Source organism: Pelobates fuscus, chromosome 3, assembly GCF_036172605.1.
Source record: "Pelobates fuscus isolate aPelFus1 chromosome 3, aPelFus1.pri, whole genome shotgun sequence".
Classification (NCBI taxonomy): Eukaryota; Metazoa; Chordata; class Amphibia; order Anura; family Pelobatidae; genus Pelobates; species Pelobates fuscus.
This window is the reverse complement of record NC_086319.1, coordinates 250,575,047-250,599,710: the sequence shown is the minus strand read 5'-3', so window position 1 is coordinate 250,599,710 and position 24,664 is coordinate 250,575,047. Positions and strand designations below refer to the sequence as shown.

Genomic DNA, 24,664 nt, shown 5'->3' with positions numbered 1-24,664 from the left:
CTGCCATGCAGTGTTGTAGTGAGTAGGGGCAACCACCACTGGGCGCCTGTCTGATGGGATGCCCAATGCCATGCCTTGTAGTGTCAGGTAGTGCATGGCTTAACTCATTAGCTGAGAGCGATCAGCTGACTCTTTCAGCCAGTGAGTAGGGCTTAGCGCAGGAGAGCTAATGGAAGCTCCTGTATAGACAGTGAGAGAATGGAGCAGAATACATGACGGCCAGAAAAATTGATCTTCACCCGGGACTGCAAAAATCCTTGCACTAGCCATGTGTATAGGAAGGATTAACATAGGGAATGTGGTCACTGTGAGCAGTAAAGGGAGAAAGGGGACCAAATATTGACACATTGCAGAGATTAATAGTAAAATTAATTAATTGCTAATATATAATTTAGTAAGTCACGGCTACTTTATTTTTCTGTTTTGAAGCGGTCTGTCCAGTATTTATATAAATGAAGTTATAACATTGTATTTAAAAAAATAGTGTATAGAAATAATCAACAGTGACTGGAATATATTCCTGCTAAAAGGAATACAATACACTAAAATAATAAATTACTCTACAATACGATATTGGGCTTTATTTGCGCCTTTACTATGAAAAAAGGAACAGGCCAACAAATCGATGTCCTCCTATTTAATGCTAATAAAGCTGATTGAAGGAGAATGAACCCACCCAGCGGCTCTTTAAACGGAGCGTGTGGGGAGCATTGCCCACCGGGAATTGTAGTGAAAGTGTACGTGACTTTCAGTAAGAAGTTAGTAACAATGACTACACATCCCGTAATGCTGCACAGAGTAAGGTGATCGGAGAGGAGCATGCCGGTAGTAGTAGTACTGGTAGAATCACACGGCCCTGAAGGAGAAGGGGCTGGAACTACGTGTCCCGTGACGCAGTGCGGTGTGGGTGGGCAGGTGTGCGGGGGCGTGTCCGCGGCTGCCGGCAGCGTGCTAGTGTTTGTGTGCATCAGGAGCTTGGTGTTGTAGAGAGAGTCCCGGTCAGCTGCTCAGTCCGACGCATCATGTCCGTGCAGGTGGCGACCGTGAAGCTGGCAGACATGGAGCTGAAGGAGGCGGTTAGGGAGAGGCCTGCCGAGGCTCCCCCTGTACTGGCCGCCACCGTGTCACCCGCGGAACCCGACAACTGCCCCGGTATCCCGGCTCCCAGCCAGCCCGTCAAGGGCGCCCCGGCCTCTGCCATGAAAAGAAGCGACCCGGCTCAGCGCCCGCGGGAAGGCGGAGAGGGAGCGGGCAGCCCGGAGGGAGCAGTCAGCGAGGCCCCGCGCACCGTTAAAAAGGTAATGTTACCCATTACACCCCCCGACATCGCATCCCGGCACCGCTCGCCCTCACCGGGCCCCACTAACCACCACTACCTCGGGACAGGGACACCACACTGGCTGCCGGTACTGACACCTGGGACTAATGGGGGTCTGATCCCGGGTGATGGCAGGGCTGGGGGTCTGATCCCGGGTGATGGCAGGGCTGGGGGATCTGATTTCGGCTGATGGCAGGGCTGGGGGGGTCTGATTTCGGCTGATGGCAGGGCTGATTGGGGGTCTGATTTCGGGTGATGACAGGGCTGGGGGGTCTGATGTCGGGTGATGGCAGGGCTGGGGGGTCTGATGTCGGGTGATGGCAGGGCTGGGGGGGGGGGTCTGATGTCGGGTGATGGCAGGGCTGGGGGGGGGTCTGATTTCGGGTGATGGCAGGGCTGGGGGGGGTCTGATTTCGGGTGATGGCAGGGCTGGGGGGGGTCTGATTTCGGGTGATGGCAGGGCTGGGGGGGGTCTGATTTCGGGTGATGGCAGGGCTGGGGGGGGGGGTCTGATTTCGGGTGATGGCAGGGCTGGGGGGGGGGGTCTGATTTCGGGTGATGGCAGGGCTGGGGGGGGGGGTCTGATTTCGGGTGATGGCAGGGCTGGGGGGGGGGGTCTGATTTCGGGTGATGGCAGGGCTGGGGGGGGTCTGATTTCGGGTGATGGCAGGGCTGGGGGGGGTCTGATTTCGGGTGATGGCAGGGCTGGGGGGGGTCTGATTTCGGGTGATGGCAGGGCTGGGGGGGGGTCTGATTTCGGGTGATGGCAGGGCTGGGGGGGGTCTGATTTCGGGTGATGGCAGGGGCGGGGGGGGTCTGATTTCGGGTGATGGCAGGGCTGGGGGGGGGTCTGATTTCGGGTGATGGCAGGGCTGGGGGGGGGTCTGATTTCGGGTGATGGCAGGGCTGGGGGGGGGGGGGTCTGATTTCAGGTGATGGCAGGGCTGGGGGGGGGGGGGGTCTGATTTCGGGTGCTGATACCCTCCTATCAGCCCCCATTGCAGTAGCTCTGCTCCCCCCCCGGTGCATGTGACGTCACGGAGGGTTTAGATGCTGTATATCGGGCTGTGAATGTGACTCCTGCATGCTATCCCCGCCATATCACTCCGAGCGCCTCTCTCCCTGACTCCCAATGATAACTGCCTCCATTCGTTGCACACAGTGGATAATTGTATCCACTCTTCTGCAGGTCAGCCCTTTGCCGTGTCCTATGCAGAGAGCACCCAGCGGGCACACGGTGTGATGCTTGTCTCCTCACTATTTGTCTGTATTCGGGTGTTTGACGCACTCTTTTTCCTCCATCTTTCTCCCGCGTTAGTACACGGTTGTGTTGCTAGGAGGTGACTTGAACAGGTGAGCGGCGCAGTGCTTATGGAGAGATCCATCCACCGTTTGGAGCTCTACATCCCATTGGCTAGCGGATCGCTTTTACCTGATTGGTTCTTCCGACCTGCTGAGGCTGTGTGATCAGCTGCATGATGTGCTGGATGTACAGGATGTACAGTGTGTGCTGCAATCATGGAGCATGGCGACCTTGATGTGGCTCACTGTCACACATGCACACTGGCCTTTCTCAGCCACTGGCTCTCATTATAGCCTATGATTAAACTATATATGGGAACTCTGAATCCTCTTACTAAATTAATCATTAACTAAGACTTATTGTCACGAAGTCTAGATATCAGTGTCTGGTCCTCTTACATGCACAATGTCCCATCCATGCACAATGTCCCATCCATGCACAATGTCCAATGTCTCAGTGTTAATCCAATGCTGCAGGTGCATTGAACTCTTGCTCTTTAAAGAGTCACAGAAATTAAATGGCGCTATATCTATATATATCTCTGATCTATTGTGGTGGATTAGCTATCCATGATGTTTATGCTCGCTGGTTGCTCAGTAGGATAGGTGTGCAGAATATGTAGTAGTATACTTTTATTTGTATTTATTGATTTTAATTATCTAGGCGTGAGCAAAACCGTTTTCTCACCTGAGATTTCTAAGTTTATTTTCTGAAAAGTGTTTGTACCAGTGGAAACTTTTCCAGTGTTTGCATGCTAATACCTTGAAGCATGTAAATATGCACATAGCTGCTATTGTGATCCCTATATTTCACTAGGTTTAGAGTTCAAAACGACTGCTCACAGTTAGATATGTCTCCTTCATCTGATGAGGGTGGGAAGACAGCTGACCTGCTTTAGCCTACATTGTCGCCAGTGTTTGTGTAATATTAGTGCATTGATGACTTTCTGGTTGTCAACTCTGATTTTTCACAAGTGATGTCTGTATTTTGTTTAGCCCTAGACACAGGGCATTGAGCCCAAGTGTGACTTTAGAGCTGCTGAAATTGAAGTATCCAATGTCTTTGTCTACACCATTTACATAAGATAATTAGTATGTGGCTTGTTTATGATATTTAATCGCTTTGTGTAACGTTTACTTATTGATGTTCGTCAAATCTATTGTCTTCTAAATTAGTAATATATTTCTCAAAGTTGCATGAACTCGTATGCATAATTATTTAAAGTCTGTGTTTAGTTTTAGTTATCTATTCCAACTGTAGTGTTATATTTGCACAGACAAGGCTTAAATACACAGTTATGCAGTAATCAGAGAATTTAAATTTTTTGGCCAAAACAGTCATATTGGAAACATTTTCAGGTCCTATTTGATACCAGCTAAGGTTTCTTTATATAAATAACCATGCACATATTTAGTACTTCTGTATTTTGTATATTCCCATTATTTCATGTATCCTTTCCCCATCCTTCCATGTTCCCTTCCCATCTTTTTTATTTTTATAGCACCAGCAAATTCTGAAGCGCTGTACAATGGGTTTGATCTCCATTTGCAATTATCTTCTCACCACTTTTCCCATTTCCATTGCACTCCCTGCCTCTTTATTTCACTTGCCATGTCATTTCCTAGTCTCTTCCCTCTGATCTCCCAAACGTGAATTCATCACTCACCTCCTCATTGCCACCACTATTTCCGTACCTGCCTTTCTTTTCACTGCCCACCTTATCTTTCCATCTTTGCTAAGCATTCAATCTCCTCCTCTTTTGCAATATTTTCACAATCTGTCTTCATTTTCTCTGCTTCTTTTTGATTGCTAGAATGTTTTGGTACTCGCTAAATGCAAACAAGACATAATACTGTCTTAACACAGAATCTGAAATGCTACCCCTAACTGCAATTTTAAATATTTTTTAAAAACCTGAAATATCCTTAACTTTAATATATGTTACCCACCATAAACAACAATTTAGTAGATAAACTCCCCCTCCTCCCTAATTTTTTTATACTAGCTGTAGAACTAGTACATACATATATTGATTGCTGTCAACAGCTCTTGCACTTGGAATGTCAGCATCCCAAAGTGACAGCAAGGTATGTCTGAAAACTGAGACCTCACTCCTTATACGCTGCGGTTGTTACGATGGGTTTAGAGCAGTTGTGGTTTATATAGCATGCACACGTGATACTTATATTTAGATATGGTAGAGGTATAGTTGATAGGCAAAACTGTGTAGGGATACAGGAAAAGAGGCTCTACTTGCACTGTACCCAGTGCAGACAACTTAAGTTATGGTACTTGGAGCATCCCTTTTTATTCACACTAAACAGAATATTATGTAAAGAGTGTGATGCACAAATAGAATTTAGCTATAGAGCAAGAAAACCTATGCCAAAATGCAAAAGTCATGTTTTTTTTTTTTCTTCTTACTTTCTCTGACTTTCAATCACTGCTTTTATTTTTTCCCCCAAGGGTAGGAACTTGCCAAAAAACTGGTTAAAAACCCCTTAAGGACACAACTTCTGGAATAAAAGGGAATCATGACGGAATATTTCCGTCATGTGTCCTTAAGGGGTTAACAAGTAACACAATCGTCAAAGATGAAAATGGAAACAAATAAAGTAAAATGAGGTGTAACAAAATCCCAGAGAAACACTTCTCTTCCAAACAGAAGGAATAAGCAGAGTTACAGGAAACATGTCAAATACAAATGCACTCTAAGGTAATTAGTATGTTACATCAATTAAATGAATGCTGCACTGTAGAGATTCCTTTCCTTTTTTTTTTTCTTTTTATGTAGTAATACAAATCATGGGCAAAACATATACACCTTCAGCTTTTACATACATGTGTGGTCATTGAGTAGCACCAGGGACTCGGCACCATAACAACCTCATTGAGATGAAGTGGTTATGACTGGAGTTTTCATTTTGCTTTTGAAGTGTGCTGGAAATACCCAAGATTTACAGCTGCTGCCCAGTACAGGAAGTGGCTTATAAGTATTCAGCCAATCCAATTCTTGGTTAGTGTGACTAGACCTTTGGCATGCTGTTCAGGGGATGTGTAGTTCCCCTGTGATGTATTCGTGTGAATACATCCCCTGTGATGTATTCCTCCATTCCCCCCCACCCCCCACCCAGTTATAAAACGCTATCTGCAGTCTATGCAGAGTGCTTTGTGTGTAGGGATGTGCCGAAATGAAAATTCTGGGCCGAAACCCAGTCCCGTAGTGTCCCCATTCCCGTGGTGTCCCCCCTCCGCCCCGTATCCCGCGGTGTTAATTTCTCCCGCCCCCTCCTCGTCCCATAGTGTTCTCCCCGTCCCACGTGCAGTATTCTTGACTTTTCATGTTATCATTACTATCTAGCTTTGTGTGAACTTTATATTGCAAAAAAAATTAAGAATTGAGCTGATCAGAATGTGATCAGATGATGAAAAAATATTTATGGAATAGGTGTGTTTGCATCTTTTAAATACAGTATCTTTTTATAAACCTTCAGACGAATAAGTACATTACAGATCAAATTACTAGTGTAATATGTACAAACCTGAAAAAAAGAATAGAGCAGCTTTGTAATTGCCCCATATAATCTGTTGTGTAGTATCGGTATCCTAGATATCCTGTTCAAGTGAGCCTTCCTTTTGTTCCAGATAATGATATAATTATAGTAGTGATATGTGTTTCAGGATAAAAACCTGGGGCACGTTAAAGAAGCATTTTGCTCCAAAACCATTATTGTACATTGGAATCTTTTTTTATTGTTATTGCAAAGCAAACACCATACATTTAAATATCTGTATAAAGATACCAGATCCTAAAAAGGAGATGCAAGCCCAGCCAGATAAGGCTGAACTTTTATTTCCTAAAATATCTCCAAATTCTGCTAAAAACTCTTTTCAGAGGCTGGTAACCTTGGAGTAATTTGCCTTTAGACTTAAAGGAACACTAGGGTCAGGAACACAAACATGTATTCCTGACTCTATAGTGTTAAAACCACCATCTAGCCCCCACTGCTCCCTAAATATAGTAAAAGCTCTGCCCCTGATCTGCCTGCTTGCCTGACATCATCAGAAGGGAATCTCTGAGCCAAATTAAAATGCTTTCCTATGAAACTGTCAAGGAGGCAGATCATGGGCAGAGCCAGCACAAGCCAAATACAGCCCTGGCCAATCAGCATCCTCTTATAGAGATGCATTTAATCATCCCTGTAAGGAATGTTCAGTGTCTGCATGCAGAGGGTGGAAACACTGAATTGTAGTACTGCACAGTGTGTAGCACTGCCCCAGGAAGCACCTCTAGTGGCCATCTGAGAAGTGGCTAGTGGAGTTATCACCAGACTGTAATGTAAACACTAAATTTTCTCTGAAAAGACCATGTTTACAGCAAAAAGCCTGAAGGGAATGATTCTACTCACCAGAACAAATAAAATAAGCTGTAGTTGTTATAGTGACTATAGTGTCCCTTTAACCCCTTATGGACCAAACTTCTGGAATGAAAGGGTATCATGACATGGCACACATGTCATGTGTCCTTAAGGGGTTAAATTGCCAATGGAGCAATGATATGTTTTCAGTTTTACACCCCAGGATGGCGATTTAATACATTGTTTGAATCATAACTGCATGTGGTGGACTGGCATACACTTACAATTCTTTTTCCTTTTCTGTATGTCTATCCAGACCCCTTTACTGAAGTGGAGTGCTCTCCTTTTCTAGGAGACTATAAATCAGGTTTTCTACCTTTCTGTGCAATCTTTTGTAAAATTGTCTCCTACAGAACACGACCCAGTCCTATTGACTTCCGCTTATGCTATCCATTTGAAATGTGCGCTTTTGTCCTCCCTAGAAAGGAAATTTGTCTTTAGATAGTGGATGCAAGCTGCAAAGAAGATTCAAAATATTATTTTCTTTTTCCACAAAGGTGCATATTTATTAGAAAATTATGCTATCCTTTTGTCTTTTATGCTGAGGAGTCTCTGGTGTTAGTGCATTGCTTGGCCCCAGTGCAATCATTTTCAGATGTTTGGTTAGAACAGCTTTCAAATGCATCAGTCAACCATGCTTAATTATTTGACTTGTTCTTGGTCACACAGCCAAATACATGAATGACAAGATTCTCTTAGTGCTGAGATCAGCTTTATTGCACAGTGACTTTTCAGTGTAGCGTTTATATAGTTTATTATAAGATGTTGGGGTTCATTCTATGATATACAATTTAATTTTTTTCTATAAAAGTTTTATGCAAAAAGACACAAGTGACATGGCTTTTTAGCAGCACTGTCACCACTCTTAGTTTTGAGTATAAGCTCTTTTTGAGATACTCCTACTGAGTTTTGGAATTTCATTGAATATCACAAGACAAAGTACTGAGTACTTTACCATATGGTCAAAATCCAAGTTGACCGAACTTGACAAAGGGAAAAGCTTCCACAATTGAGTAATATAAGTTTCTTGTGCATTGCAAAAGTTTTGTTTGTGATTGGGCTTTACTTTAATATATCGTTGGTGATCTTTTACAAACTTTACAAGGGGTTGACACTCCAGAATAGGGATCCACTGATATAAATTTTCCAGAGTCGATGCCAATTCCAGTTATCGGTTGCCTTTCGGCTCAATAACCAGTGTCAATATTCTATAGATTTAAAGTTTGTGTTTTTATGTTTTTTAAAGCAACAATTCTACACTAAAATGGCATTAACTGAACATGCTGAAAGCAATCACATTCTTTTTACTCACAGCCAGGTTATGCTGGGATTAGTAAGATCCCCAACATGTACCATAGCTGTTACTCCTAGGAGTGTGATGACGTCAATCACACTCCTATAACTCTGACAGCAACTCAGTACTTTATAGTAGATTATTCACCATCTCAACTTCCTGCCTTTAGCTGAACTCCCCATGCAGGGACACACGGGTGGAGATGACGTGAGGTTGCGACGTGGCGCCTAATTGGCTGGCGTTTCCAGATGTGGAATATGGCAAGTGGTGACTGATGAAAGTTATGTAAATTACAGTACCAATTATCAGACATATGCCGGATATTGGCTCTAATAATTATCAGAACATACTCGTGTTTTGTTTTTTTAAATTTTTTTTTAAATCTGTGTTTTGTCAGAACAGGTACTCCTTGTCACCAGCCCTCTCACACATTGTAAGTTTTTGATGTGAGAATTCTTTACAATCTTTATTGCATACATTCGTTGTTACTTTTCCGCTTCTGTAGTTGCACACTGTTTTTCTGTCGTGGATACTTTAATTCCTAGGAATTTCCCCTGGGAAGTGTGTGTGTGTGTGTGTGTGTGTGTGTGTGTGTGTGTGTGTGTGTATATATATATATATATATATATATATATATATATATATATACACACACACACCTCCAAACAATGTACAAAACATCCCTTATGAAACTACTTCATTTGAGGAGGCATAGCCTTGAAAGAACAAAACTGTATAGCTGAAAGGTATACAAATGGAGGTATCGAGTTTACCCGAGACAAAGGGACTACATTGTATTATGGAACTGCCAAAAACAGTCATTTCCTCTGTTGCATTGGCTAATGGTAACAGATATCATCTCGTGTGATGTGCATACATAGCAAAGGACAGGCAACTGTAGGCACAATAAGGGCTTTAACTTATTGAAGCTGTTAACTTGGCTGATGTTTTATGGCAGTGTGTCTTGCATCACTACTACACTGTTTAGTCAACGCTTAGCATACGTGCTCAGCCTCTGGTAGTCTGTAGCCCGGTTCCCAATTACTATGTGGCAGAGGCGGAGCCATGACACCAATTTATACGTGGAAATCTCTAAGAGTATGACTGCCTGTTTCTCTTGGTATTAAGTTGAGCAGTGCCTGGCTCCACCTACGCAACCTCGTCATTAGAGGCCAGACTGCAGGCTGCTGTGGACCAACTGTCTCCGCTTAATGCTGAGGAAATAGTTGAACAGTGATGCAGGACTAGTTGCTCATGGACTCAAGGCACTATAACAACTTAAATAATTTTAAATCTGTCACTCTTCATGCTCTCTTCATGGCCATCACGTACGAAGACCATAACAGTGTCTGTGCCACTTTAATTCAGCAGTGGTAAATGTCAGAATTTTTCATATGGAGATTGCTCACGTGGAAGTTGTAGATAGCCAATTATAGACAAAGCTTAAAACTATAGGCTTTATACTGTGTATATTTTGTTGAATATAATTAAAGTTGTTCAAAACTCAAGGAAAGTTATATCACAGTGCAACCTATGCTTCAGAGGAACAACATTTTTGTTATAACAGGAGACGAATAAAGGGTGTCAAGAGAATTCTCATGGTGAATGGACCTCATTTAGCCTCTGAACAGTACCCTTTCCCCCCCCTTGATAATCTTTCCCTCAAAACCTCCTACGTGGACATTTACTGGAACTAAATAGGCCCATGTGCAGAACATATAAAGAGAAGTCCTATGTGAACAATTCCAGAAACCCTAATGGAAAGGCAAGAGATTGGAAAACTTACCAGGTTACAGAATAGAGGCAGCCACGTTTGGGACACTCAAGACTTACTCCATGCTAAGAAATTAAAATGGCTACTTGTCCAGTTAACCCTTTCAATGTTCAATTTACACACACCAAACTAGCAACTGAATATTAAAGCAGTCTGGCATAGAGAATATACTGTTTCTAAAGTAAAGTCAGCGACAGCAAATATACCATGAACTAGAAATAGCTTCTTTTGAATTTCAACAGAGAGAGCTGCAGAAAAGCAATGGAAAACACCCAAGTACATCTTTTAAGTTTATTATTATTAATGAACTGTGCATTTCGTGAGCTGCAGGCAATCTCCAGCAGAGTATAAAGACTGTTTTGTTTGGTTAATATAAATGAATCCATAGAGTGCCATACTTAACTCTTTGCTGTTCCAAATATTAAACAATCTGAAGATAGACGGGTCGGTGTATTATTAACATGCATTAGTTAAAGCATTGCAAAGTAGTTGAGGCTTAAGTACTTGATACACCTGATAGAGTACAAACATTTAACAATGTGTTCCCCCCCTCCTTTCTCTAGCAGGGTTTTACTTTTATGTATAAGACCAGCATTATGTAGCACAGGTAGTACGTGAGCTGAAATACCTTCTTCGTAAATGGGATGGTGTTTCGGGCCTCCCTTGACTGCTCTGGTCTCATACTTTGAGATTAATCTCATATTACAACGTTGGGTGCCCCCAGCAAAACCAAAAAGTATTTCATTTAGTGTAAGAAGCAGTGCATAGATTCACCTGTATGTAATTTGAGTTAGGCTTTGAGACTTGTATAATTCTTTGTTGGTGAGTTCTAAAAATAGGAGCAGCAAGAGAGAATGCATTTTAGCGTACATACAGCAGTAGGGACTAAGCAACAGAAGAAATGTCCAATGAGCACCTAATTGCAGGTGAGGGAACGAACATGATGGGTTATCACAAGTGAAATGTGCAATGAGCAAGATGTTGGAGAGAGGCCTCAAATAATGAGAAATTTGAAATGTGTTTGGGAAGTCACAACAGTGATTGTATAGTTTACTTTCTATGGCAGATCCTAGAATAGTGGAATGAGTTGTGGTAGTCGGAACAGGAAAGGGTCGCTCAGTGCATACATTTTTATTGTAGAGTGACAGAACTGGGTAGATTCTGTGTGTGTGAAGGAAAAAAAGGGGGGTTATTGAATGAAAGTCATCCACTAAATAAGTAGCACACTTAAATGAAATATAAGTAACAGATATTGGAGGAATAAGGAACTCAAGTCAGATGTTAAAGGAACACTCTTGTCACCATAACTTCGTCCTCTAAATGAAATTGTAATGTCAGCAGGCACCTGGGCACTTTCTTTCCATAAGGTGTTAAACCCCTAATGCTGCCTTCAGTGCCAGAACGGCATCTGAATTCCAGGATGCGCGGTGTGCTGCCAGGCAGGGGCGTCACTGATTGGCTAGAGTGATCAGTGTGTGTGTGTGTGTGTGCGTATAAATTAATATATACATAAATTAATAGAAAATACACTTATAATTAAATCACACGTGTGTGTGTATATATATTATACAATATAAGAAGCAAATAAAAGAAAACATTTAAAATAATTTTTTATATGTATGTAATTTTATTCTAACTGTATTTTGATATTAATATATATTTATATCAGAATACACTTTGTAATTATATATAGATCTATCCCTATACATAATGATATAAATAATTTCATATGCACGTAGACTTCAAATATATAAATATGTATATATATTTAAATTTTATGTGCATATTTATGTAATATTTTTACATAAGTAATTTTATTGATTTGCAATTTGGGGATCTGCTTGACAACCCAGGTAGAAAGTCCAGAGAATTTAATTTTCTAGCACTGTATTTAACTCTGTAACTTTCCATGACACCCTAAAACCTGTACGGTAGACTTCGCTGTACACAAATGTTAGTGTTTCAAAACAGTAAAACATATCACAGCGATGAGATTGTCAGTGAAAGTGATTTTTCTTTTTGTGTTTTTAGCACACAAACTGCACTTTCACTGATGATATCATTGTTCTGATAAGTTTTACTGTTTTGAAACACTAATATTTGTTCAGGGAAGTCTCCCGAGTATAACAGTACCCCACAGGGTCAAATATAAGGCTTGATTTTCCGTTTAAAAAAGCTAAGAACATGTTAACATTGGGTATGTCTAAACTCAGGGCAAACTTTAGAAACTATTTAGCATGGGTGTTTTTTTTGGCGGTTGTAGATGTGTAACAGATTTTGGAAGTCCGTTAGAAAAAGTGTGTTTAAAAAAAAAAGTCATCATATTTTATAAAAAAAATTTTATAGTAAATTATGATATGATGAAAATAATGGTATTACCATTTAATGTCGAGAAACTGTATATAATATCTGTGGGAACAGTAAATGAGTAAGAGGAAAATTACAGCAGAAATGTGTAGCAGTAAAAATAGCCCGGGTCCTTAACTGTAAGAAAATTGGAAAATGATCTGGTAACTAAGGGGTTAATGCATGTCATTATTTGCACAATGTTTGATTGATTAGCTCTGCTACTGAAATTCATGATGGAGGCTTGCCGCAATAGAGATGAGCTTGCTTGGAGCCGGTGAGCGAGTGAGGGATGTCGGTAGTCTGGAACAGAATTCTAGGCTGCCTCAGTCACGTGTGTCAGGGGTGTAACTAGCACCTTGTGCACAAATGAAAATATCTCTCTGTATGTGTGGTGTTTGAAGCTTAAATGTTGAACATACAGGCTCCTATCACCATGACCACTTCTAAAAGCAGAAGTTGTTGGAGTAACCCTTTAAATTAGAAATTAATCTACTTTTCCATGGTAATTCTGTGAGGCTTTGCGTAGGAATACATTTGGACTATGAATCTATCTTTTTTGGCACTTTTTACTTGCCATACAGGATTCAGTGCTGGCTGCAAAAACAAGTGCACATTGGGGTCGTTCTTGAACACTGCCATCATAAGGGTTGTATTGACAATATATGCATATGCACGGAGAATTATGTTTCGAAACCTTGAGCATGCACTCAATGCAATCTGTATGTTTCCTTAGTGGACCAGTCATATGAAGCACTCAACATCTGTTCTAGTAGTATTTTATTAATTGTTCAGAAGTCAAAATCCCTGGACACTGAAGAAAATAACTTTGCTTTTCTTAGCCTAGAGAATAGCTTTGGCTTCTGCTCTAATGCCCTGATCCACTTGAGATTTGTAAAGTCTGTTCTATTTGATAAATCGGCTAACTTTGTTTGCCCATCCCTGTGGAGCTCCTTATTTCATTATGTTACATCTGATTGAATTTTGAGTTATTCTGCCCATAGAGAAACAGTATTTGAAGCACACTTATACAACTGTGATACAAATGTGTTATTGAGGTTGTTTGGAAAATACCATGATAATCAACTGAATGGGCTGCACTACTGCGTAACAAGCAATCTCTTTAGCAGCAGTGCGTGTGAATGGGGGAGGAGAAGCCTTGCCACTGATGGAGTCACAATAACCTTGGCAACTGCTACAGGATAAAGGCAGAACGTATGATCTTTTATACACTGCCTGGTTGCATTCATTTGTATCATCTGCTATTTGCGAGTTTTCTGAAGCAGGTTACTGCAGTCATGTGAAAAGACCAGCCGTTTAATTGGCACCATCATTTTGCCTCCTCCAAGTAAATATACCAAAATCCTGGGGAGACCAGAATACAGATGGGGTTCTAAGTCTGTGCGTCATCCTCCTGCCTTTACTGTGAGATTTATGTCTGTGGAGCTTTACGTATTATGGACTAAAAATCTGAGCCACTAAGCTTCATGGGAGTTCTGCACCCCCAGAAACAAGGCTGCTCTCATCCTACCATTGCTGCAGCATTTCTATACAAAGTCCCATTATCCTCAACCAGACCCTTGTTGAGCATGATGGGAGTTCTTTTCCTCAACCGGATTAGTCAATCTCTTATACTAAATTTATTGTTCCAATTGTTTCCAACATGCATAATTTGGCTGCTTGCTTTTTTTTTTGTTCTTCGCTTCTGTCCTCATGATTAATTTTTTTTTCTGACGCAAGCTTCCTGGGGCATTGAGAAGATTTTATTTTTTTTTCATCTCAGCAGCAAGGGTCTATCCCCCCCCCCCCCCCCACCCCCAATGTGTCCTAGGCATAGTTTGCTTCAATGCACCGCTCACTTCAATATTTTAATTAAAAGCAGACTTTATTGTATTAACCCATAAAAGCAGACTTTATTGTATTAACCCATAAAAGCAGACTTTATTGTATTAACCCATAAAAGCTGGGGCAATATATTTATTTATGTTTAATATAAATATATAAAAATTTATATATTTATATTTATTTTGTATGCAAATTCTCAAATTTCAAAAATATCAATCGGTATCGCAACTGAAGGTAAGTATGCCTGTCTGGGGAACTGCTGACCGTCAGGGCATGGGATGTCACCCTAACTGCATTAAAACCCACGTTGTGCTAGATATTCTAGTACGCCATAACAGCTTTATGGGGTTAAAGATAAAACCCTAACAGATGTAAACAAGTAAGAGTAATTCCTTGCATTACAGCGCTTCACTAATTCTGCACTTTTGTTATATTCAGGTGACTAGTCTCCATGTATGTGCACTGGTAGCATTTATTTCTCATTTGAACCTTTTTTTTTTTTGGTCATATAAAGTATTAAGGCTTTTATTTTCACTAATTTAAATGGTTATAAACCCACGATCAGCATGTGAGCATGGTATATCCTTCTTGTATTCTTGTTACGGCGTCGTTCCTCTCACCTAGATATGACTGGATGCTTCCTAAATATTAAAAGTTCCAATGTTTATTTGTAGAGATGATGCAAGAGATTAAGGGGAAACTATAGCCACCCAAACCACTTCATCTTATTGAAGTGGTCTGGGTGCAGTGTCCCAGTTAGTCCTGTAATGTAAAATCATTGTAGTTTGTGAGAGAATGCAATAATTACATTGCAGGACTAAGACTGCCTCTAGTGGCTGTCAGACAGCCCCTAGAGGTACTTCCTGGATGTTAACGGACTCTGAGTCCGCTAAATGATGCTGGAAGTACCTCATGGGAATAGAAACAACAAAACATGGGAACAGCTGTATATTCTAAAAGAACACAAAACGAAAAATCGTGTGATGCTGTTATAGATTATATATGTGCTAATAATCATTACACTCACAGGATAGAAGATGTAAATGCGCTCAAGACCAAGCCTTGGTCCGTGTGTACTTTAAGAACAGGACTCCAGAAGATGGTAGTAAAAAATTGTGGCTTTATTTATAAATAAAAGGTGAACATGCACCAGTGAATTTAAATACAAAGGTTGGTTCTATGCATTTCGTCCAAATAAACTTGGACTTCAAGACCTCAGGAACCTAAAATCAATCTGTGTAACAATAGCATACAAAATGATATACAGAAATAAAGCAGCCTGACCTTCCCACCCTCAAGTCCTCTTAAATAGGGCTAGTCCCTAAGTTCATTGGTGGTTCCATGGGCGTGTGTTTTCCTTCGAGATCCGATGGGTTGTATCACCTGTGGGTCTCCAATCTTCATCCTTTCCGGCAGGTGCGCAGGCGACTGATGTAAATCGAAACCAGAAATGCATTGAACTTAGCACTTTGTGCGTTCCATCCGTGGTTTGATACAAGACATGAACCAATATGGCCGTGCTTTCCACCAGTGATGATACAGGCGCGATATGCGACCCCTGGTGGTAACTGAATAATATATACTATCTAAAATATGGAACATAAGTCAGTCCTAATACGAATCTGCTGAAGAGAATGATTACTCCCACAGAATGTAAACGTGTTATGACTTCGTAAATATACAAATAAACAGAGACTATAATTTTATTTAAATTCTTTGTTTTTGTTGTGCGGGAGGTTACAGACATATCAACAGACGCCACAACAGCGTATCTCAGGATTCACATAGATTAGACAGTGGCGTGATAATTACCGTATATACTCGAGTATAAGCCGACCCGAATATAAGCCGAGGCCCCTAATTTTACCCCTAAAAACTGGGAAAACTTATTGACTCGAGTATAAGACTAGGGTGGGAAATGCAGCAGCTACTGGTAAATTTCTAAATAAAATTAGATCCTAAAAAAATTATATTAATTGAATATTTATTTACAGTGTGTGTATAATGAATGCAGTGTGTGCGTATGAGTGCAGTGTGCGTATGAGTGCAGTGTGTGTGTGTGTATGAGTGCAGTGTGTGTGCGTATATATTAATTGAATATTTATTTCCAGTGTGTGTATATAGTGAGTGCAGTGTGTGTGTGAGTGCAGTGTGTGTATGAGTGCAGTGTGTGTATGAGTGCAGTGTGTGTGAGTGCAGTGTGTATATATGATATGAATGAAGTGAGTGTGTGTGATGCAGTGTGTGTTTGTGTATGTGTTGGTGGGGGTGGGCATTTAATATATTATTAATTATTATTTTTTTTTAATTTTTTTTATATTATAATTTTTTTGTATTATTTATTATTTAATTATTATTATTATTTTTTTTTAATTATATTTTTTTTTCGTCCCCCCTCCCTGCTTGATACATAGCAGGGAGGGGGGCTCCTTCCCTGGTGGTCCAGTGTCATTGGTAGTTCAGTGGGGGGGGGAGGGGTGCTGGCAGAGCTGTACTTACCTGTCCTGCAGCTCCTGTCAGCTCCCTCCTCCTCCGCGCGGTCTGTGCAGCTCCCTCTGTCAGCTCCCAGTGTAAGTCTCGCGAGAGCCGCGGCTCTCGCGAGACTTACACTGGGAGCTGACCGAGGTGCTGAACGGACGGCGCGGAGGAGGAGGGAGCTGACAGGAGCTGCAGGACAGGTAAGTACAGCTCTGCCAGCCCCCCCTCTCCCCCGGTCTGTATTATGGCAATGCAAATTGCCATAATACAGACTCTGACTCGAGTATAAGCCGAGTTGGGGTTTTTCAGCACAAAAAATGTGCTGAAAAACTCTGCTTATACTCGAGTATATATGGTAATTTAACTTTAATATAGCAATATTATTTAGGAAACTTTTCCCTGTCTCAGTATAATAATAATTAAGATGCTCTGCATGAGGACATTCAGCGTCTGTGAAATCATTGAGGCAATGCTTTTCTATGGGGAGGGCCTTATGCACACCTTTGTGTTTTTCATGCAGCGCATGCCTTTGTCTCTCACATTCCATGCCACAGAATACAGGAAATGAGAGCGAATGCATGGATGCATTTGTGTGGAAGGTCTGTATCACTATAAGTTTGTGAATGCAGGTGTGTTTGAACCCAGTTATCACTCTCTGCTCTTTCCACTTGTCCTTTCTCATGTTACTTGCCCTATGACTCCTCATTGAATAGACATATCTTAAAACCTTCTTCATTGTGAGATGTTTTGCTCTTTTCATGACACAACAATGAGCATATAATCCAGGGCTCAACAAATTCCAGGCGACTAGGCCCGCTAAGCGGTGCGCGGGGGAGCAGAACAAGGACATCACAGCTCCCTCGCCACCAGCAGCAATACGCGCAGCAAGCCGCCTTCCTACACAATCCCCCAAATTGCCTCTCTCCTGCACGGTCCCCCAGCATGCCGCCCACAAGTATTAAAATAAGCAATAGTGTGTGTAAGTGGCCAGACCCTTCCGTTTGCAAGGGAATGGTGTTTTATTCCCTTTTTTTTTTTCCCCTTCATGCTGTGCTGGTCTCCCCTCAACTGGCCCTGCCCCTATGGCAAGCTTGATGATCACAGCCAATCCAATGTTTCCCCATAGAATTGGCTGCAAAACACTGCACCAATCAGCATCTCCTCATAGAGCTGCATTGAATCAATGCAGCTCTATGAGGAGTGTTCAGGGCCTCCATGCAGAGCGTGGAGAAGCTGAATGTAGGTGCTGCACACTGTGCAGCACTGACACAGGAAGCAACCTCTAGTGACCATCTGAGTGACTGTCACTAGGAAGCAATGTAAAACACTGCCTTTTTTACTGAAAAGGCAGTGTTTACATTGAAAAGTCTGCTGGGACAGGCTATAGACACCAGAACCACTACATTAAGCTGTAGTTGTCCTGGTGACTAGTGTCCCTTTAAGAATTGTATTTTTGTCATTGAATATAAAGCTTTGCAAGTTTTTTTTAGCTGGCTCTTAGATTCAAAGCAAATTTGTCAAGCCCTGATATAATTATTGTCTTCGTTTTAGATTCAGTCTACAATTAGTGCTGCAGATCACCTCTTTTTACATGCCTACTGAAAGGCTATCTCTGTGCCATTTTACGTATTGTGTGAATTTTCTGTTTAATGCTGTATAAGTCAAATTGGCATTTAACATTGCAAATAGGCTTTTAATATGAATTAGCCTGTAACACTACCTTACTTTTATAGGTTTACTGCTGCTTCTCTACATTAAAATAGTTGCTGATTAGAGCCTGATTGTAGTATTGGCGCACTTGTTGTGGTTTTTTAAGCAATTAATCTTTTTGGATATTTGATAGTAGACTTTTTTTTTTTTTTTTTATAGACTTGTGCACAAATCCTTTTCAACTGCTTTCAACAAATTAAATACCTGTTAATCTATAATCGAATAAATAGGTTAGTTAGATCAACCATGAATCCGTTTATTAGTTTCACCGTAGATTGACCGGCATTTGATTCGTTCAACACAGCTGAAAGGAATTTGTGCACAAGTCTAGTTGAGAGTATACTAAATTCATAGTTGGAATATCGACCCTCTCTGTTTTATTAAAGGGGAATAGTCAATTTCCATGATCTGTAATGTGTTACTTTGTTTAGCGAATAGATATTTGTGAAAAATAAAATTAAAGGAACACAAACATGTATTCTTGACCCTATTGTGTTAAAAAAAACACCTTCTACCCTCACCCTTCTCCCTTAATATAGTAAAATCTTAGTTTTATTCCAGTCTGCTGCTGCTGGTTCCTTCCCCTGACCTACCTGCTTGGTTGACATCATCAAGTGGTGATCTGGAGGAAAGCAGTGGACTGGTTGATCTTGTCAAGGAGGCAGTCTGGGGCAGAGCCAGCAGAACCCAAACACAGCCCTGGCCAATCAGAATCTCCTCATAGAGATGCATTGATTCAATCCAGCTCTATGAGGAATGTTCACTGTCTGCATGCAGAGGATGGAGACACTAAATGTCAGGGCTGTGCACTGCTACAGGAAAGCACCTCTAGTATCCATATGAGAAGTTGCCACTGGAGGTATCCCTTGGCTGTAATGTAAACGCCGCATTTTCTCTGAAAAGAGTGTTTGCTGCAAAAAGCTTGAAGGGACTGATTATAATCACCAGAATAAATACAATAAGCTGTGGTTGTTCTGGTGACTATAGTGTACCTTTTAAATGTAGAAATTTTACTACTAGGCAGCTCCATTTATGATTGTGTCATTAATTGTTTTAATATTTGTCCTTTTGTACCTGGCAGTCAGCATAGAGAAAGTATGAAGAGAAGAGGAGAAATGAAACAATGTGTCCCTACTGTAGTGGATTTTGATGTATTTGCAAAATATGTTATATAGCTTTGAAAGAAACAGCATCTCACTGGGAAAAAAAGTTCAAACAAGTTATAAATCATTTTTTAAATTGTATTCAATGCTGTTAATTCCAGAAAGTTACTAATCACCCTTTAATATAATCTACCCAAGAAAAGAGTAGCTTGCATATTCTTGTTATAACTGTATGTGGTTAAGAAGTTCTTTCTATATCTAATTATCACTAGGCCATTTTGGGCTTACTTGTGTGCTGTTGTAAGTGGAGTTTTATATAAATACAAAAAGAAAAGTTCTACGCTCACTCTCATCTCTCCTGGGCGGCAGCAACGACCAGAAAGGGATCTGCCTTGACGTTGGCAGGCGGGCATTCCCTCCAGTGGCCATTGGACTAACTAAATGACCTCCATTTTCTTTGGTTTTTACTATATGTATTGGAGCTGATGTGTACTGTGGTCGTTGCTGCCGCCCAGGAGTGATGGGAGTGAGCGCAGGACTTGTTTTTTTGTATCACACAGTTATGTTACAATGCTGCCGCCCATCCCATGTGTTCTCTATTAAGGGTTAATAAGTTTATAGTTGTGTATATAAAAAAATACCCCTTTCTGTCTCATTAGAGATATCTTTGCCAGAAGATCAAGGAAGCAAGGTGAAGGGTCAGAGTAGGACCCACCTAGGGTGTCTGCCTTGACGTTGGCAGGCATTCTCTCCAGTGGCCATTGGAGTTACTAAATGACCTCCATTTGTTTAAATATACATAGGGATTGAGTGCGCGCAGGTAATTTTTTTTTTTTTTTTTGGTAAGTGGAGTTTTTACTATTAAATTCTAACTCTCTGGAAGGTTTTATTCTTTAAGCAACACTTCTGGGTGGAGCAGACAGTTATTTCTTTAGTGAGTAATATATAATGCAAGAACAGTCAGACTGTCTCTCTTGAATTTAATTCAGATACTACAAATCTACAGGTTTTGTAAATTCCTTCGGTGAGCTGTTCTCAAACTAGTGAATTTCTTACATCTGTTAGTCCTGTTTTCCATTATTTTTAACACAATATGTTTCAGGGCTCAAAATCTCCACTGGCCTATAGCCATAGATGAGTGAAAAATTTAGCTCGCAACTTTAAAAGCCTGGCTAGTAGCATAGAACTTCAAATTTTAAAGAAACACAAACATGTATTCTTGACCCTGTAGTGTTAAAAACACCACCTAGTGTCCCCCCCGCCTCTCCTTGCCCCCCTAAATATAGCAAAATCTTACCTTTATTGCTGTCTGCTGCTGGCTCTGCCCCGATCTGACTGCTCGGCTGACCTAATCAGAAGTTGTGTTCTGAGCCAGTCACAATGCTTTCACATTGGAGTGGCTGAGTTTGTCAAGGAGCCAGCACAATCCGAACGCAGCCCTGGCCGATCCGCATCTCCTCATGGTCCTTTAAAGGAACGCTAGTGTCACCTAAACAACTTTAGCTTAATGAAGCCGTTTTTGTGTGTGGATCATGCCTGTCATGTTTCACTGATCAATTCACTGCCAATTAGGAGTTAAATCACTTTGTTTCTGTTTATGAAGCCCTTGTCCTACCTCCCCTGGCTCTGATTGACACAGCCTGCATGAAAAAAAAAACTGGTTTCACTTTCAATCAGATTTAATTTGCCTTAAACAATTGTATCTCTTTCTCTGTAAATTGAACCTTAATCACATACAGAGGAGGCTCTTGCTTCCTGTTTCTAGCAAGCTATTAACATAGCAGGGGATCAGAAAAATCTGATTTAAACAGAACTTGCAATAAAGGATGGATACATTGAAGCTGATTCTTTACAGGAAGTGTTTAGGGAGGCTGTGCAAGTCACATGCAGGCAAGTGTGACACGGGTTCATAAACACATTTTTTTTGTTGTCAATCTGTCTTTTATTGAGGCGTAAAATTGCAGGGGTACAGAAAGAAGAGAAGGAGGTGATGAGAATAAGTACAAGTAGGGAGTAATACAGCTCAGTAAATATCACCTCAGATAATCGTCCTCCTCTTTTTATATTGAGTAGACTGGTCAATGTCCTAAACGTAACTGCTTAATAATAACATTAAACGATAAAATAAAGCTGGTACCACGTTTGTTAGCAATGTGCTTAGTGTAACATGGATGTGCTAGTTGTTAAATCTAGTTACAGCCATTAAACATTTGTGTGCTTGAGCGTTATAGTAATATTGAAAGAATAATAGGATGAAGCCGGTATCTCTCAGGTTCATAAACAAATTGATTTAACTCTTAAATGGCAGAAAATTGTGCAGTGAGACTGCGGGGGCATGATCTATACACCAAAACTGCTTCATTAAGCTAAAGTTGTCATGGTGATTATAGTGTCCCTTTAATTGAATCAATGCATCTCTAGGAGTAAAGTTCAGTGTCTGCATGCAGAGGGTGGAGACACCGAATGTCAGGGCTGCACACGGTGCAGCGCTGACCCAGAAAGCAACACTAGTAGCTATTTGAGGAGTGGCCAGTGGAGGTATCTAAGCATCGACTTTCCTCTGAAAATACAGTGTTGCTTTAAGGGAATGATTCTACTCACCAGAACAAATACAATAAACTGTAGTTCTGGTAACTAGTGTCCCTTTAAGCCCTTATGTAGTTTAACACTTTGTAGCATTTTTATTAATCAGTTGATACAGAGCCCAACCTGAAGACAGGTGCTTTCAGTATTGTGAATGGTTTTGAAAGCTGTGGAGGTGATGGTGGAACTTCTTTAGTGCGTGCCTTCCTGGCCAGCTTGCATACAAATACTTGCAGAAGGAGACTGAGAACTCTCTCCACCCGATAGTGCCTTCTAATGGTGCAGGTGCAGACCGCATGCATCGCTCAGACCACATGCATCGCTCAGAGCATTTTCACTCTGATTAATTACCTAACCCAATACTGCTTTATCAGTATCAGTTTCATCCAGTCTTCATTGCCAAACGTGTCGGTAGAGCCAATGATGCTCTGCATCTCATCCAATCAGTGACATCCAAATATGGAACTGCTATACTCGTAGCTACAGTGAGGTGAGGCTGGTTTTACTCCAAGTACCATCCTTGGAATGGTGCTGTAGCCTAATACCTTCAGTGTACCTCAGTGTGGGATTTGACTACAGTTCAGGCAAAGCCAGGACACATAATGCAAAAGTGCAAATGAGAACGATGTTCAGTGTCCGAGAAGCCCAACATTAAGGAGTATGATTGACAGGGAACAAAGATTGAGTCGACCAGTTGCAGAATAAAATAAGTGAGGATTTCTCTATTTATTTCTGTTTCCGATGTCACATACGTACGTGCGTATATGGGTGATAAGTAAGCCTTCTATATTTAAATTAAAATAAACTTGAGACCAGAGTTCTGCTGTTAACTCATTTGTGCTGCAATAACGTCTATATTTGCTAATTCATGTTATGTGACATGTAAGGAGAGCTACAGCTCCTGTTGCAAGTTTACGTTTTTAGCATATATTGAAGGAACACTAAAGCAAACATGTTTTCCTAACACTTTATTGTTCATGACCCTAGTTATATAGGTTGTCTTCACCCCCGAGTGCAATAAAAATAAGGAGGAGCATTGGGTACTTGGTGCTCATGAGTGGAGAGCACTGTGCGTGCATCCAAGCGTCCCCTTAGGAAAACATTGAATCTATGGGAGCTTTTGCCTCATGTGACAGTGTTACTTGGTCAGTGCAGTGGCAGCACCTCTAGTGACTGTCCGTAAACATTCTTCAAGGTAAACATGGCCATTGCTGCAAAACGGCAGGGTTTTGTTTTTTTCCCCGTATTTTAATTTATTTTTTACCTTGACAGGACCACTGCACCGAGGCTACTTCATTGAGATAAAAGCACTGGTGACTTAAGATTTAAGAATGTATCCTCCTGCACTAGCTCGACAAATGGTGTAACCTTTCTTTTTAAAGATGAAGAATATCTAGTATGAAAATCTATATTTGGTATGTAGCCCTAACCCTGTAATAAAGGGACATTGAAATTGAATTGAGATGCGCATTGGAACTCTGCCTTCCTATTCATCTTTCAAAGCATACATAATTTGTTGCTTTGTTTTGTTTTTTTGTTGTTTTTGCATGAGCACTCTCTGGTTAGATCCCTGCAAAAAAAGAAATATCCTCTGGACAAAAGTAAAGCAGTTTACAATTCCGGCCAAAACAATTTCCATTGCTTTGCAATCTTCAAACCACAACTATTAATAGCATTGAAGGTGCATTGCTTTCTGTAAATGGAATATGTTTGCAAAGTCACTAATGGCTATGTGAAAATCATAGTTTGCAGGGATTTGGTCATCCCCAGAATGTCAAATGCTTTGGTTATGTCATTCAGTTTAAAGCTAACATAAGACTCTAAGAACCAAAACAACTTTAGCTATAACCTCCCCCTTAAGAAGAAAACCTCCAAACTTCCTAACTACTACTGCATGATACAGTGGCTATAGAGCCAGTGCCCTGTAACCCTACCCAATTTGTATGGAGCCAAACGGTTTTAGAACAGTATGACTTCTTGCTTGTGGTCTGCTTGACACTTCTCTTTCCTTCCATTACCTTAGCCAAGGGCAGAAAGCCCCTGCTTATGAGTTTTCATTGCCTCTCCTGAAACAAGGACCAACACAGTGGTTGAATATGTCATCTGATTGCTATCAATGATCTAATACTTGTACTGCAGGGCTCAGAGAGGTTCCAGCTGTCTGGAACTGGCACCTGGCAGATCCCAGGTAAGAAGTCTACCTGTTCTAAAACAGTTTGCCTCCTTACAGGGGCACTCTTGGCACTGCTACACTGTGCTCCGGCAACATGCTATCTGACAATACTCTGCTTAAAAACAGACCAAATGAATCAATTCAGACATTTGTTAAATGTGAGTTATTGCATTTGTGTTACACCCAGACCACTTCTGCCCATAGAAGTGGTCTGGGTGCCAACTCCCATCACCCTTGACCCTGCAAGTTTAATTATTGCAGTTTTTATAAACTTCAATAATTACCTAGCAGGGTTAAGTTCTCCTTTAATGGCTGTCTG

At 41.1% G+C, this 24,664-nt stretch overlaps 1 protein-coding gene across 5 annotated transcripts in view; it reads left to right on the top strand.

The window, feature by feature from the left end:
• Positions 1-918: 918 nt before the first annotated feature.
• AHCYL2 (adenosylhomocysteinase like 2) overlaps positions 919-24,664 on the top strand; it is a 198,520-nt gene continuing 174,774 nt past the window's right edge. For all 5 annotated transcript variants that reach the window (XR_010090444.1, XM_063448316.1, XM_063448313.1 and 2 more), the window contains exon 1: positions 919-1,298. Coding sequence is in view for 4 of the 5 variants with exons in the window: in XM_063448316.1 (XP_063304386.1) it covers positions 1,023-1,298 (276 nt within the window). In the remaining variant the exon portion in view is untranslated. The remainder of the gene's footprint in view (positions 1,299-24,664) is intronic.